Genomic DNA, 16,274 nt, shown 5'->3' on the forward strand with positions numbered 1-16,274 from the left:
TCAGGTTAAGAGTTTGGGTGTCATACTTGATAATACTCTTTCATTCCAGTCTCACATTAATTACGTAACCCGGTCTGCTTACTTCCACTTACGTAATATTAACCGACTCCGCCCCTTCCTTCCTCCCCATGCTGCTGCCGTCCTTGTCCAAGGTTTTATTACGTCCCGTATTGATTACTGTAATTCCCTCTTATTTGGTCTCCCTAAAAGGTCCCTTCATAAACTCCAGCTTCTCCAAAACTCTGCAGCTTGGGTCATAACTCTATTATGTCAAGAGCTCGTATTACAACAGTTCTTCAGCAGCTTCACTGGTTGCCCGTAGAAGCCAGGATAAACTTTAAAATCTTACTTCTCACGTACAAGTGTGTCCATAAATCTGCTCCTTCATATTTGTGTGACCTGCTCCATATCACCACTGTTTCCCGCCCTCTCATCTGCTATTCATCTTACTGTTCTGTCCGCACGTCTCATCACTATGGGGAACAGAGCCTTCAGTCGCTCTGCTCCTCGGCTCTGGAGCTCTCTTCCTCCTGCACTAAGAAATATTGACTCTCTTTCCATATTTAAGACACAGCTCAAAACACATCTGTTCAAACTGGCTTATTCGCTTTAGTGCTGATTTTATCTGTTGTCAAGCTCTGCTTTGCAATTTTAACTTATTATGTATTTTATGACTACTGTTCCTTTTATTAATGTTGTTCTTTTGTAAGGTGACCTTGGGTTTTTGAAAGGCGCCCTCAAATAAAATGTATTATTATTATTATTATTATTATTATTATTATTATTAAAATTTTGTATTGTGGTCTAGACAACCTAAAATGTGATGTCCACATATGTAGACGGCAGGTTAAAGAAACAAAGGTGCAAAATTACAGAAATCTATCATTAAATCATATCAGTATTTTGATAGGTTGTGAGGTTGTGAGTAATCCATCCAAGTTACATGGTTTATTAAAATAATCAAATAACAGCATTTACATTTATGTTAGACTAAGTGCTTTAGCCCACTTACAATGAAAATTTAAAAAAACACTTGTTCATGACCGGTGTAGCATGTTAACACTATTGGAAGTAAAAATAACTTGAACTCCAATTTTGAAAACACAACTTTCTTTCTTTTTTAAAAAAAATAAAGCTCTGACTGTATTATGAGTCTGTGGTCTGGGAGAGAGTCTGTAACTCTGTCTGCAAATACAGTAAATAATGACCAATGTTGGGCAGTTAATTATATAGTTACTTCTTCAAAGAGTTTTGCAAACAACAAAGTTTTTGCAGCTGTTTACCTAAAAATGCAGCCAAGGCGTTTTTTTAAATAAACATTTCAAACTATTTACAGAACAATCAGCTGTTCTGCATCAAATCTGATGCCACACAAATTATTTGTGCCGCTCCAAAAATAATTTCTGTCCACTATGAGATGAAGGAGAACAACAGCCTGATACCTGCAGGCCTGACAGCAGCAGATGTATCACTGCTGTAACACCTGTAACATTCAGCAGTCGCCTCATTGTTCTGACACACACAACAAAACTATTGACTACACTACACACTAACTACACACTAACTACACACTAACTACACAAGATTTGTGCTAAACGTTGCAAATCTCTCACATCTCAAACACGCCGTCACTCCTAAAACTTCCCCCGTCCTAAACAACTAAATGCCATGTTGCCATATCATTCTTTGATTGGTCCACATGGTACATTTTTCCACCAATAGGAAAGGCTGAGGGAGGGGGGCTGTTTTTGCTCACAGGATTTTGAGTGTTTTCCTCATAAAACGCCGTTTTTACCGTTTCTTCCTGCAGTAAATATAAACAACGACAGTATTCAGGAAGAAAACCAAACATTGCAGATATTTTATCATAACTCTGGTTTTACGTGGCCGATCAACACAGTTTAAAAACTGGTATAAAGTCCACACTTTTCCTGTCAGTTGTTCCGTCTGTCCTGCTCACATCTCCAATGGTTGTACACGTTGTCATTACCGTATCTATGAAGCGCCTTGAGGCGCCTTTTGTTGTGATTTGGCGCTATATAAATAAAATTGAATTGAATTGAATTGAATTAATGTAGCTTCACTCCACATCAGCCACGCCACTTTGCTCGCTAAAACACCGGTGTCGGCACATAAGGACGCTGTCAGTCAACGACGTTGATTAGCTGTGTATATATGAATGTGAATCGCATCATTGGCTGGACTTTGGGATAAGGTGGCATCGTTCTAATCCCATATGGGAGCAGCCAGTCACTCACTGACTAACACTGGAAAACAGAATTGTTAAAGTTTTCATTTTAATTTCAATTCAGGTGAGATTTTTTTTTGTGCGCAATGCAGATTTTCTGTGCGCAGAGACGTGCCAGCAGTGCGCAATTGCGCACGCGCGCAGCTTAGAGGGAACATTGGTCACACCCCAGGTGCAAACGACCATATCAGGTATTCCTCTCCACACCTACTGCAGTAAAAATAGCTGAGCGAAAGACCTGGTCTGTGATCGGTGATCTGACATAGTGTAAACCTGCACGATGCATAACAAATCCCACACTTCCACGCAACAATAGTTGTGAACTAGAGAGAACTAGGGCTATGCCTGACTGAAAACCTCCAACTCCCCTGTAGCTGGAGGTTTGAGTCAGGCACAGTTAGAATCACGTGCCAATTAATAAAAATGTAGACTGGATTAATTATCTTTATCACAATCAACAGAGATTTCTGAATCACACTTGAGATGCATTGAAGGAGCTCTGTGAACAACTCCTGCATTCAACTTCTCTGATGATTTGACACAACAGAATGGCACAACATGTTACTGGAAGAGAACACAACACCTGATGCCACTGTGATTTGAGCATTTGAATAGCTCACTAGCCTTGCTGATGAATTGACCGAGCACTCAGGGATAAGTGACGCATTCAAAGCAAAAAACATGGAACTGTGGTTTGGTGGATGGAGTTGTAGTGTGTCTTCTCTTTGTTGGAGTTGCAGTCACAACCTTGCTAACTGCCTGTGGATGCTGCTTCATTCCCTGCCTGAGAAAATTGGTCCAGAGGCTGATCGACACTGCTCTAACCAAGACCACCCACATGTATCACCGAATAAGGCAGAAAGAGAATGACTAAAAAGATGATCTACAGCCCTATGATGACACTATGGACAGTAATGAAGTGTAATGCAATAATGACAGTTATACTGAAAATCCAGACAGGAGAGAGAGAGGCCTGATGTAGTAGTAGAAAAACACAGTACACTGCATTTGTGTGAATATTATGAAGGAGTGTTGCATAAACAGGAGGCAAATGATAGAAAAAGTATTAAATTTATGCATCACACCCTGAAATTAAAGCTATGCAACTCTCTTTACTCTTTGTCCTTTTCTCAGGCTTTGATGTGGCTCCTCTGCTATCTGTTGTCCAAAGCACAGTCAGAGTCATATACAAGTACACCATGTGACTAAACTGCTTTTCTGTGTCACACATATATCTACCAGGATAACTTTGGAAGACGTGTAGAAATGAAACTTGCAGGACTGCCCCGGTGAACACTGTTTGTTGTGTATGGTATTGCTTCCTTGCAAGTAAAATAAACATGTTGGAACTCGCTACTCTGTGTCTCACTTCATAAGAGAATTTTTCCAACAGAGAAATTCAAGGATTAAATGAGTAAAATTAATAATCTACTTTGACCGTGAGCCACTCTTGTATGTTTATTTTTAAGATTTCAGAAAGCTTTCAAATCCCACATTATTCCGACTTTCTGTCATATACAATTCACGTTCGGATTTATGAATGATAAGGACTTTTTTGACATACATTTAAAGATACAGCCTTATGACAGACAACCACTCCTCGGAAATGACCTCAAATACCTGAACCTCTTGCCAGGAAGTGTTTACTGATTGATTTTTATGACATTTACTGCCAACAGTAAATGTTGCTGAGTTTATGAGTTTGATTCATGTAAATCAGAAGATGTTAGAAAGATGATTATGGAGTTGATCCACCTTATTAAGGCTGGATCAAGAGGATGAAAAGACTTAATTTTGGGTTTGGGTATGCACCATTGAAGTACAATGTCAACTACTGCAAAGTTGTTTATTTATTTACTACTTAGAGACCATATATTGAAATACCATTGTTTGTCTTTCATCCAACCTCCTGCTGAAAAACTGGTTTGCCACTTGAAGTGTTCTGGAGATGGAAAAAAATGCATTCAAGGTTGCATTTTTACAACAATTGGTAATTAAATTTTCCATTTACTAGGAGACTAGGAGAAACATTTTACTGATACCTGACTGAATGTAAATCAGCAACGGCAGGTAGTGATAGTCATATATTGAAAATATTACTTGTGATGTTACTGAGAAACTCCACAGACTTTGTCTTAATAGGTTTCGGCATGCAACAGCTGGAGCTTACTATGTGAGAACTACTGTGCAAAACTGTTGAGCCACACCTGTTCTTTAAATTTCACTGAGAAAGTCAAAAAGTGAATATTCGGTATGACCATCTTTATTCTTCAACAAAGCCTGAACTCCTCTAGACAATGTTTCTTGTCATTTCTTACAAGAAAGTAGTCTTCAGGAATAGTTCTCCATGCTTCTTAAAGTACATTCTAAAGTTCTTCCTTGGACTTTCCTCTCTTTGTCATGGCCAGACAGTCATCGCCGGTCGACCTGCCTGTTGTGTTTGCATGTGTGTGGTCTCTCCTTTTTTCTCCCCGTCTCACTGTGTGTTTGTTTATTTTTTGTGTGGAAGCATTTCCACATTTCCGGAAGTCTGGGCGCTGGGTGGCATCTGACCTGGAACTGTTCTCCCACTGAACCCAACCACACCTGCAGCTAATCGCTTCACCGGCTGCCGCTAAATGCACCTTGGGGGGCTTGGGGTGAAACGGCATTTCGATACGCGGTATACTGTGTATATTGTTGTATTGACAATAAACATCTTGAATTGCACTGAATGATTTGAATAATTATCCGCCATCTTGGGCAGACCTTTATAACGGTGTGATCGGGCCACTGTCAGCGCTGTCAGCGAGTTAAGCCTGGCTGTACTGCCGTGGATAGCAGTTTTGAAGAATCGTGTGGTATTGAAGGATTACCTAGTCACCGTGTGTTTGTGTTTCACTAGGAATTGAGGATGGATTGCTCGGGAGCAGCAGGAGGAACCACGGACTAAGGGATTATTGTTTGGAGTACGGAGTTGCACTGGACCGACACGGACACTGTTAGGAGCTGGGAGAAGTCATTTTTGGAAGTAGATTGTGTACAGAACTGTGTTCACCTTTTTTCACTGTAACTAAATGCACTCATCTTATCTCAAGGAGTCTGCTCATTCCCTTCACTGTGACACTCTTTTTCTGTTCTCTGATTCCACGGTGCTTCAATAATGTTCGGGTCTGGGCCAGTCCTTCACTCATAGTGTTTAATTCCAAGTTTTTTCTATCAATGGATAGAAAAAACTTGGGAATTGCGTCATGCTGTTTCCAGTTGACTGAGTCTTTACAGCCAATCAGATGCTTTCCAAATGGTATTGCATTGTGGATTAAACTCTGACAGTAAGTTTCTGCATTCATAATTTTGTCAATTTGAATAAGATCACCAACACCACTGTCCCCAAACCATGACAGAGTCTCCATCATCCATTAAGACCTGTTGCCACTTATGTTTCAGTCCAGGTTTTGTATAATTTGGCCTAACTTAGCCCTTTTTTAAAAATCTAGTTTCCCTTCCTTAAGAATGACTTCTTGACTGCCACTCTTCCACTGAAGCCACATCTGATGAGGCTTTGGTGATCTAATGAAAGGCCAGATGCGTCTCTCAGGTCCTGTGTTCTCTCAGGTGGGGTGTCACATTTTGACCTAAGGACTTTCAGGCCTTGGGTGCATTCCACAATACAGAGACACAAGAATTTGTTTTGTTCATATCATGTCTAAATGGTCGAATGACAATAACGTCTGAACTAAATCAGTTTGTGTAAAGGAAATGAAAGAATATCATGAGAATATCAGAGGGTTTACTACATAGAAATGGCATTTGATGATTGCTTTTATGTATTTCTTTTCTCAGTGTGGCTTTGTCATTATACTAGTGTACCAGCTCCATAAAAAAAGGTTAATCATTTCTAATTGACTGCCCTGCCCAGTAGGGTGTACCTTATGACTTGTGTCTCTGGATGTCACTTGAGTGTAGGATAAAATAATGCATTCGTTCAATGATCACGCTACCACATACTTCTTCTCTTGAATTTCTCAGTGACTAACATTAGCTTTGCTCAGCACAGCCTCAAACCTATGCTACTTTGGAAATAATGTAGATTGCACACATATACACACGTATTTGTGTAACTGTGTGAGGTTTCATTGAGCGGTGGACACTGCGTGGCACACAAAGCAAAATTATAAAAGGTTAGTTTAATGACTGCATGTAAGGGCGTAATGACTCTTCATGTGTTTATCCAGTGACATTGTGCTGAGATCACAGCAATAAAAATCCACCCCCACCCTCCCTTTCCTGTATTCTTTCTGGCACTGATCATGAGGTTTCCAGTAAGCTACGTGCTGCACACAGTTCTTGGCTAGCGGCCAAATGTACCTGCTCGACAGGTATATTGACCTAGAAGGAGGTGAATAGTCTTTTCCACTTACAACAGGTAAATGTGTGTGTATGTGTGTGTTTGTGTGCGTGTGCGCGTGTGTGCACGTGTGTGTGTGTGTGTTTTCTCGTGAAACTCACCAGCTAGATCATTAACAGGTCTAACAATAACACTGACAGGATAAAAAGCTACCTTGTTGTAACAGACAAGGCTCTGACTTCAGTTACATGGTAAATAACCTACAATGCTTTTGACTGGAGCTAGAGTTATGAATACCTTTTCGTACGAGTGCATGATTACTAACTATATGGCATTCAGGTACAATGCATACAACCCCCCCACACACACACACACCACCACCACTACTATTAGACACTTTTCACTTTTTGAGCAAACTAAACCATTACTAAGAGTGCGCAGCACATTCTGACAACTGCAGAAAAGAATTAATATAGCTGGTTTTACAGCAGCTTTACCATTTACCATTCTGCCTAGGTTAGGTCAGGTTTGACTCGAGCACACGAAACAGATGTGAATGGGTCTGGAGACGCCAGTTATATTAACTATACGTTGTCTGTAACATCTTTCATTTTGTTTAGTATTTTGTCATTGACACAGCCCTTGAAAGAGCAGGCAGCAAACAGCAATCTGACAACCATTAGGTATCAGGATGAAATCCTTGGACCAATACCCCAGTACACATTTCACTGTTTTATGCATACAGGCACGTGGGGGCTGTACAAACTACTGAGTGCCGTTTTGGGTTGCAGTGAAATTTTGGCAAAATGGACTAGCCTGCTGCGTTTTTTCACTTATATATTTAAGGTGTCTTTGAATTCAGCCCTGTGTAGATTGATCGCTTTGAGTAGGTTCTAATGCTTTAACAAAGTTCTTTACGAAGGCTGTAGCCAACCTAACTGACCATTTCTGAACAAAACAAAACCTTAATGACTTAATATCTATTAATGACTAGAACATACAGTGTTTGGAGTGTTGGAGTGCCCACTCCGGTTCAGGGACGAGTTTCTGCCCCAAGCGGAGGAGTTTAAGTATCTCGGGGTCTTGTTCATAAGTGATGAGAGAAGGCAGCCGGAGATCGACAGACGGATTGGTGCTGCGGCTGCAGTGATGCGGATGCTGTACTGGCCCATCATGGTGAAGAGGGAGCTGAGTGTAAAAGCGAAGCTCTCAACTTACCGGTTGATCTACGTCCCTACCCTCACCTATGGTCACGAGCTGTGGGTAGTGACCGAAAGAATGAGATCATGGATACAAGAGTCAAGGTGCCTCTGGGTGGCTGGCCTCTCCCTTAGAGATAGGGTGAGAAGTTGCGCCATCCGGGAGGGGCTCAGAGTAGAGCCGCTGCTGCTCTACATCGAAAGGAGGCAGCTGAGGTGGTTCAGGCATCTAACAAGGATGCCTTCTGGGTCCCTCCATTGTACTCTGGTCAAAATGGCTCAGTGTTCCCATTTCAATACAATGTTTATTCAGTTTCAATGTTCATGCATTAATTTGCTACTACTGATGTTTAGCTTCCATGGGTCCCATAAACCTCTAGTGTTCTATTAATATTTTTCTTATATTAATAATCCATCCATCCATTCGCTTCCGCTTATCCTTCTCAGGGTCGCAGGGGGGCGCTGGAGCCTATCCCAGCTGTCATAGGGCGAGAGGCGGGGTCCACCCTGGACAGGTCGCCAGTCTGTCGCAGGGCCAACACACAGAGACAGACAACCATTCACTCCCGCATTCACACCTATGGGCAATTTGGATTAATCAATTAACCTATCCCCACAAACTATATATAATAATATATAGTTAATAATAATTAATAATAATAATTATAATTACTCCTTTAGCAACAAGGCTTTATATACAACAACAATGCCCTTACCTCTACCTCTTATCTTTCTATTCTGTATTTCCAGTTATCTCAAAGATTTCCTCTTGTATCTTAGGAGTTTTTTTCTCACTTATTGCCAAATGTTGATCAAGGAGGAATTTTGTGGCATTGTTATTCAGTAAACTACATGAACTATATATTAATGCAAAGCATAAATATATTTAATACCTATTCATATGTTGCTGAAGAAAATCAGATATGTAATTAAAAGCAATTTTTTACTAAAGTCTCAGGTAAATGTCACTTCCATCAAATCAAGTTTTTATGTTGCAGCCTACCCTACTAGATGTTATCGTGCCCCATCACGAATAACAGGTCTGACCTGTAGCGAACAAAGCTGAGACCAGAAAATGTGTGCCAGAGTTAACTCTGAAAGAAGCAGACTGAGAAATGTGAAAACCACAAACAAACATTAGCTTCTACATTTTAGAAATCAAACAGTGGTGCCTTGATAGTGTGTAGCAGTTAAGTAAGTACCAAATTTAGCTAAATAGTCATTATTTCATTATTACATCACACAGACACACACAGCACACCTGCACTATCTATAGACTGTTTTTACTGATACATGGTTGCCTTAACTCAAAAGTGATACAACATATTGATCATGTATGAACTTTAATAAAAAGTAAAAAGACTTTCATAACACTGTCAGGTGCATAGGTACTAATTATGTTGGTAAGAGGTGACTAGAAGATTCCATTGTTGCACAATGGAAAAGAAAAAAGCCATTCCAACAAACAGGTATTACTAGTCTTTATGGTAAAACACGAGTGAGTCTACAGTATGAACAGGTATGAAGCTATGTTTTGTTTTGTTTTTCATTTCATAACAGTGCTTTCTGTTCGCACTACAAGTAAAAAAAAAGAAAGAAAGAAAGAAAGCTAAAGATAATGTGGCCTGGGTTTTTGTAACATTGCACAATGGACTTCCATGCGACGTGTGATATCTGCAGAGTTCTCCTTAGCTTTGTGTAGGGTTTTGTCCTACATGTGCATGGTGAACGGACAGCACTTTTCTACTCTGCGTGAGGACTCAAATCACTTTATACAACTTGCCTCATTCACCCTTTCAAACAATCACTTTTTTCTATGCTTTTTCTGCTTAAATTCAAGTATTTACACACATCAGAGATAATTATGCAGACTGGGGCAGTCGAGGATCAAACCACCAAAGGTCAGATTATTAGATGACCTGCTATACAGCCACTCTATATGCATGTTGTTCACATTCAGTTCCACTGATAGCAGTGAGCAGTATAAGATTAATATATATTTGCATTCTTAAAAGGTTAGGGGATTATCATATAAAGCCAGTATTTTAAATGGAAGACTAATTGCAGTTCGGTCAGCCAATTGCAGAGTTAGCTTGATCTTGCATGCTCAAGTTGTTGGGCAGAAACCATGTTCTGTCTATAATCGTTTTATGCTGAGATAATATGGACAGTATTCAAAGTTTCCCATTTTTATTCTATTTTATCCATCAGGATAAAAAAAAAAGGGTTCCATCTTTTTTATGGGTACATAATATTAACATCATAACATCATATTGTTATTAGCACAACAATCTTTAGGCAACTTAGCATAAGCAAATGGAGATGCCACAATCTTAAACTTAAAATTCTGATTTCAACAGAGACAAAGAAACCGCTTCCAATAGTAATAAAGGTCTTATTTGTATCTGGATATTCTGTTTGTATCTGGCCCTTCTTAAGTTATACTTCTCTGAAATTGTATCTCTCCTATCTCTCACATTATTGACTTTCTTAGATTCTTAGTCTTGTCCTTAATCCTAAATATTTTTCAAAGATTTTGACAATTTATTCTGTAATAATGTTAAAAATAAAGAATATTTTTAACCTGCCTGTGTTGTGAAAGAAGACAACAAAAGAAAACATCTATTTAAAATCGAAACTGCCTGCATTTATTTTTTTCCCGTTTACTTTATGAACATGTTTTGTTTTTTTATTGTAATTTAAGATGTTATCTCAGTCAGAGTAATAATAATGATCCATTTTAGCTACTTGGGGTTAAACTGGATCAGTTTTTGCATCTGACAGCATTAAAAAATGAAAAATTTTAACATTATTTCCCTTTTTCAGCTGCAAAAAATGTGTGATGAGGCTGTTCCAAGATTTTAGACCATTAGTATTGTTCACCCATACTGATGGTCTAAAACTGAGGTTCACGGGAAACTTAAGACTGAAACACATGGCATGTCTGTGTATGTATTCTATGGGAGAGTAGGGACAACACACTTTCTGTGGGCGCTTGATACAGCTGCAAGAACTGTGTTTGCATCATATTTGCATATTTGAGGGTGGCTGTATCTTAGGAGGTACAGCAGGTCATCTAATAATCGGAAGGTTGGTGGATGGTGCAGACGAAAGACTGTCTGCTCCAGTCTGCATTTTACTGTTTGCTTGGGCAAGATAATAACCTCAAGTTTGTCTCGGATGCCATAGTAAATGTATGTGAAAGCACTTAAGGATAAAAAAATCTGTGAACTGGGGGAGTCAGGTTTCAAACTGCTTGCTCTACCTCCTGACCACCCAGAGTTTGCCACCCTTCCTGATTTCTTGTTTTTTTGTATGCTTGTCATGATTAAATGTTTGAGATCGTCAAACAAATGTAAATATTAGACAAAGTAAATGTAAAATATACTTTCTAAATGAAACTGTTTATTATTATTATTATTATTATTATTATTATTATTATTGTTGTTGTTGTTGTTGTTGTTGTTATAGCAGCAACAATTGTAATAACTGGCAATGAGTCTTTTACGGAGCTTTGGAAGAATTTTGGCCCACTCATCTTTTGAAACTGTTAATATCAGCCACAATTTTGTTAAGTATGTAGTTTTCAAGCATGATCTGCCTTTTTAAGGTAATGCCACAGCATCTCACTCACACTCAGGTCAGGACTTTGGAGTGACTAGGCCACTCCAAAGTCTTCATTTGTTTTTCTTAAGCAATTCAGAGGTGGGCTTGCTGGTTTGTTTTGTCCTTGTGCAGAACCCAAGTGCACTTCAGTTTCAACACATTCAAGAAGATATGAAAAGTCAATGATTGAAGAAGCCATTTATTGCAGGAAGTGGAAGCAAATCACGAATGAGGTCCCAAAACCAGAGGCACCTTGACTGTTGGCTCTGAGGACCCCTTCCTCTTCCAATTACCAATTAAAGGACAAAAGAAGAAGAAGTAGAAGATTGATTAAGGTTTACTAGTAAATTGCAACAATTCCATAATGTTGTTGCCATTTGGACTTTCAGTTAAATATTTTCTAATCATTTTTGGCTGATATGTTTTCAGGACAAAAAAATAGATATAAAATGCACTCTCTCATTAGGTTTTAATCATCTGTTTATTTATGTCACACGGACTATTTATTCTTTCTAAATAGGTCTAAAGTTTATCAATATAAATATATCTGGCGTGCTTCCAAATAACCTGAACCATACATGAATGCAATATGAAAGGGTTAATTTCATAAACAGGTTGTTGGCAATGGATACTGTAATGTACTTTTTAGTTGGTGAATCTGTTGGCATTTGAGACTGGCAACCATAATGAAGCGTCTAGTGAATGTCTACTGTTACTTAATTGCGTCTAATTTCGTCTACTCATAGGTTTTGGTTCTGTCCCAGCCTTTTCTCCAGCATCCTGCAGCTCTTGTTGTAGGACTTTCCAACCCCCAACACTTTCACTAATGAGGTATCCAATAGGTTTGTTTCAACAACATGGTCACTAATAATGAAGTATGTGGAAAAAACAGTCCCCAAACAGAAAGTTGATGCATGTCAAAATTTATTTATACAAAAAGCCATAAAAACAATATGCCATGCAATTCACATATTCACATAATGATTGACATAAGATTTACTCCCCTCATCAATCCAGAGATCGGTGATTACATTAAAACAATCACACAAACTGCAACAAATTTCTGACTGATTCACACCAACCAGTCATGTTCAAATTCAGACACTTATGAACTACTCTTTACTCAAACATTGTGTAAACACACTTTATAATAAGTGATACCAAAAGACATGTAGTGCACATCTTTACTTTGTTAATGTGAAGTAACTTCACCTACATTTATTTCTAGCCAAGTTTTTTTGTTTTTCCAAACTTACGTTACACTAAGTCACAATGTTTTTTTTACGTGAAAAAAAAACTGTGATATGGGAAAATGACAAAAAAGATGTTTATAGTGCTACAGTAGCGAATGAAGATGCATCAATAAAAACAAGTAAATACCAGAGTAAAATCTGTTCATCTGTACGAGGTTTGCTTTTTCAGCCTTTACTGTAGGTACTTGCACTCACAAGTATCTAAAACAATTTAAAAACATGTGAAACGTCATATTGGTTCATAAAACCTACTAGAGCCATAAACACTGGCTTACATTTTCTGTAACACCTTCCTTCTAAAGGAAGTTAGTGTCTTAAACATTTGGGGCAGCAAGGATTTTTTCAGACAGGCAACTTGGTTAGGCATTTATAGTTCCTGAACTACTGCTCTGACTGGCTTTTCAGTTCTTACCCACTTAGTAACTAATGTCTTACATAGTCATACCAATCTCCTCAATCTTCCAGCCACTGGAGTTTTTTCCAAACTTGTATACAAGCCTCCGGCCATCGACTCGTTCCAGAATCTCCCTCTTATAGTAATACCTGCAGATGGAGAAGTTTCAGTTACTTGAAGTTCAGCACATAGCATATCATCCCCTTCATCCGCTTCATCATCTGGTGCTCAGTTTAAAACAACTCAGCATTTTATATGTGAAGCGAAGAGTCTTAATGAGCCTGCCATAACAATTTTCTGACTTCTGTGACCTGGAGGAGCTATGTATCCAATGCAACTCTGATTAGTTGGGCTAAAGTTTGATTCATAGATAAAGCAAAAGTATCTAAAAAGTATCTTAAATGTGACGAAGCTGTCACTGCTGTTACTGCAGCATGTGTTTTTAGCCTTGTTACAATATTTTCTTCTGAATCATATCTGATTCAAATATCTGATTAAATTGTTGAGATTGAGGAAGAAGTAAAGGAAGGGCTGCTGCAAGAACTCACCTCATTGCACGGCTGAGCTTTTCATATGTCATGCTGCTGTTTTTCTTCTTCTGGCCCCACATCTGAGCCACAGCCTCAGATTTGAGGAACTTAAAGACACCCTCACGGCGGTCCTCCCATTTCATTAGGCCCTGATTCTTTTCTGGGTGGATCAGAATGTCTCTGATGAATTCCCACAGGTGAGTGCCACGAGGTGCTGAAGACAGTGGGATAAAATAAGCTAAATGTCTGTTTGCATGTGCATGCTGTATTAGCATAAAGCAAGCAAGAAGAAAAGATAAATATCTGTGGTCTAGTAAAGATGCAAATTAAATGCAAAATAGAATCTGTAAAATAGTTCAGTGTTCAGATGCATGCCTACTGAAACTGTTTGACATTATGAGTAAGACAGCATTTGTGGGCTTACCATGTTTGTTTTTCTTTGGATTGTCATATATGTTGCTGCTGTGTTCTCTGCTGACTTTAGGAGGTCGCCCCCGTGGTCGTTTCAATCGGGACTCTCCTTTCTCTGGCTTGATGTACACTTCTGTCGATGAAATGGTGACTTATCAGAAATGAATCTAAATACAGGGAATGCAAATAACTTCAAACGTTTTTTCTTGTTGTTTTTTCTTGTTTACTCACTTGAAATCGGAGGGTAAGAGAACTCGGGGTCAGATTCGCTGCTGCCAGACTCTGGTGAACCGATGCTTGGAAAGCCAAACATGCCAGCTGAATACATGAGAGATATATTTTTGATAACATTCTTGAACATGAATGATAACAAGTCTTGACAAATATGAAGATAAAATACTAACTGTTGGAGGAGGAGCTGTACTCGCTGTCAGAATGATTATCAGACAGGTAGCCAGTGTCTCTCAGTGGTGTCATTGGTTCCATGGTCAGAGTAGTCAGATCATAGTCATCCTGATAGTCAAATTCTCTTTTGTTGACAGCTTCTTCAGCTGTAAGTAGAAATTAGCAAGTCCACTTGTAAACTAGTCCACATAATATGTCAACTTTGAACATATCTGTATAAGGTGTACCTTGACCAATTTTAATTGTGCTGAGTAGAGGAAAGTTTTGTCCAAGGTTGTCCAAGAAGTTGTCCAAGAGCTGACAGGTCTCGTTCAGTTCTTGTCCTGATAATATCTGCATCTCTGGGGAAGGAAAGATTACGAGAAACAGTTTACATGTATTTTTCATACATAAAAATAATTCTTCTTCACATAGCTAGATGTTAGAAATAGTTCAATTATGTATGGATATTTTCAGCTGTTACTGTCAGTAAATTGTTCCTGAATAACAATAGCATTTTACCAGGCATTTTGGTCTTGTGTTCCTGTAGACTCTGATAGAGGTGTGGGCCAAGCTGCACACCAAAGATCCCAATCATCTGCTCCCGGTTCATCTGGCAAAGGGCGGAGCCATCCATGGCACAGTTTGCCAGACTAAGGGTGTTTGCATCGAACTTGGTGCTCTCTACTTGGTCACTGATCCACTCCAACACATGATCTGCTGTCCAGTAATTAGGGCTGATCTGCCTGTACCCCTGACCTGCAGTGACAGCCAGAGATTATTCATTATTCCTTAGCTGTGCAGATACACAGTACACACTAAGCTTTAACAGAAATTTAGCATATTTTCATAAAAACCATGATCTTGGTTCATACACACAGGTTTGAATCTGACAATAAGGCACTTTTAGTTTAGCTTAACTCTGAAGCCCGTCTCTGAGTTCGAACAAATAGAGTGAAACTGTTTTAACCATGAGGTCACAGCATTCTCCTGTTATGCGGTTATGCTGAGTTAAACATTACTTGCCTGGTAAATCATTTAGTGAGTGTCTAAATAAGGTCAAAGCAAAGGTGAGCAGGCTGGCTGAAGTTTGAAATAGAGCGTCTGTTTACTTTGAGATTAGTCTGTAGCTAAAACTAGACTGGCCTGGTTAACTAAAGCTTCAAAGCCAAGAGACTTAACATTTTGAAAATCTTTTGTCTGACACAGATCAACTAAACACGTGAATTGTGTGACAGTGAAAGGTCAGAAATAACATGTCTCTTCTCACCACCTATGTTGGAACTGTATGCTGGGTTGCTGATTTGCAGCGGACTGATGCTGGAAAGCATAGTGGCCTGATGTTGCAGCACATCTGGCAAACCAGTCTGATACATGGTTAGGTTAGCATGAGTCAGAACAGTGCTGAGGCACGGCGATGACATGGAGACACTGTGAAATATAGAAAATGCTTGTTTACATACCAGAAAAACTAGCAAACAGGAAACCAGCAAACAAAGCTTATTAAAAGCAGGATCATTGAAGCGTAAAGCGATTATTTTAGTTAGGTATGTATATAATTTACCTGATTACAACACTGGCCACAATATGATGAAACAGAAAGACGTCCTAAGACAATCCAGTGTCAGGATTCTGCTTGGTTCTGCTGTTTGAGTACCACTGCCCTCTCTGCCTCGGTATCCACGGCAAAAAAATGTACCTGCTTTTACCTTTTGAGCTTTATAGTTGTGGGGGATGGACTCAGGTAAATTCAGGGGAATTCCACCTGAACATGGCCACGCCTCCATTGCTACTCCTCCCCCAGTTTCCTGAGAACTTGATCAACAAAACAAACCTGCCCTGCCTTTTATTCTTTACTTATATTTCTACATCATATTTTGTACACTGACTGGGCAAGCTTTTATAGGGTTCTTTGTCCTTAG

At 39.2% G+C, this 16,274-nt stretch overlaps 1 protein-coding gene across 1 annotated transcript; it reads right to left on the reverse strand.

Moving 5' to 3' along the window:
* Window positions 1-11,517: 11,517 nt before the first annotated feature.
* Window positions 11,518-16,025, reverse strand: elf3 (E74-like factor 3 (ets domain transcription factor, epithelial-specific)). Its single transcript, XM_084927315.1, has 9 exons — window positions 15,917-16,025; window positions 15,623-15,783; window positions 14,875-15,111; window positions 14,601-14,714; window positions 14,373-14,519; window positions 14,200-14,286; window positions 13,982-14,101; window positions 13,576-13,771; window positions 11,518-13,176 (listed from the first exon to the last, which is right to left on the reverse strand). Exons 2-9 carry the CDS (start codon window positions 15,774-15,776, stop codon window positions 13,065-13,067), a joined length of 1,167 nt encoding a protein of 388 aa, XP_084783441.1. The 5' UTR covers window positions 15,777-15,783; window positions 15,917-16,025; the 3' UTR covers window positions 11,518-13,064.
* Between the last annotated feature and the right edge of the window lie 249 nt (window positions 16,026-16,274).

This window comes from Perissodus microlepis, chromosome 5 (assembly GCF_051167445.1).
Source record: "Perissodus microlepis isolate ML-2025 ecotype Zambia chromosome 5, ASM5116744v1, whole genome shotgun sequence".
In the NCBI taxonomy this organism is placed as follows: domain Eukaryota; kingdom Metazoa; phylum Chordata; class Actinopteri; order Cichliformes; family Cichlidae; genus Perissodus; species Perissodus microlepis.

What these genes read in the sequence shown, in the direction of transcription:
- elf3 (XM_084927315.1), bottom strand. Translation starts at nt 15,776, where the DNA reads ATGTCATCGCCGTGCCTCAGCACTGTTCTGACTCATGCTAACCTAACC. An exon ending in ATACAGTTCCAACATAGGTG is followed by an intron (nt 15,112 to 15,622) that starts GTGAGAAGAGAC and finishes CTGTCACTGCAG; the next exon opens with GTCAGGGGTACAGGCAGATC. An exon ending in ACACAAGACCAAAATGCCTG is followed by an intron (nt 14,715 to 14,874) that starts GTAAAATGCTAT and finishes TTCCTTCCCCAG; the next exon opens with AGATGCAGATATTATCAGGA.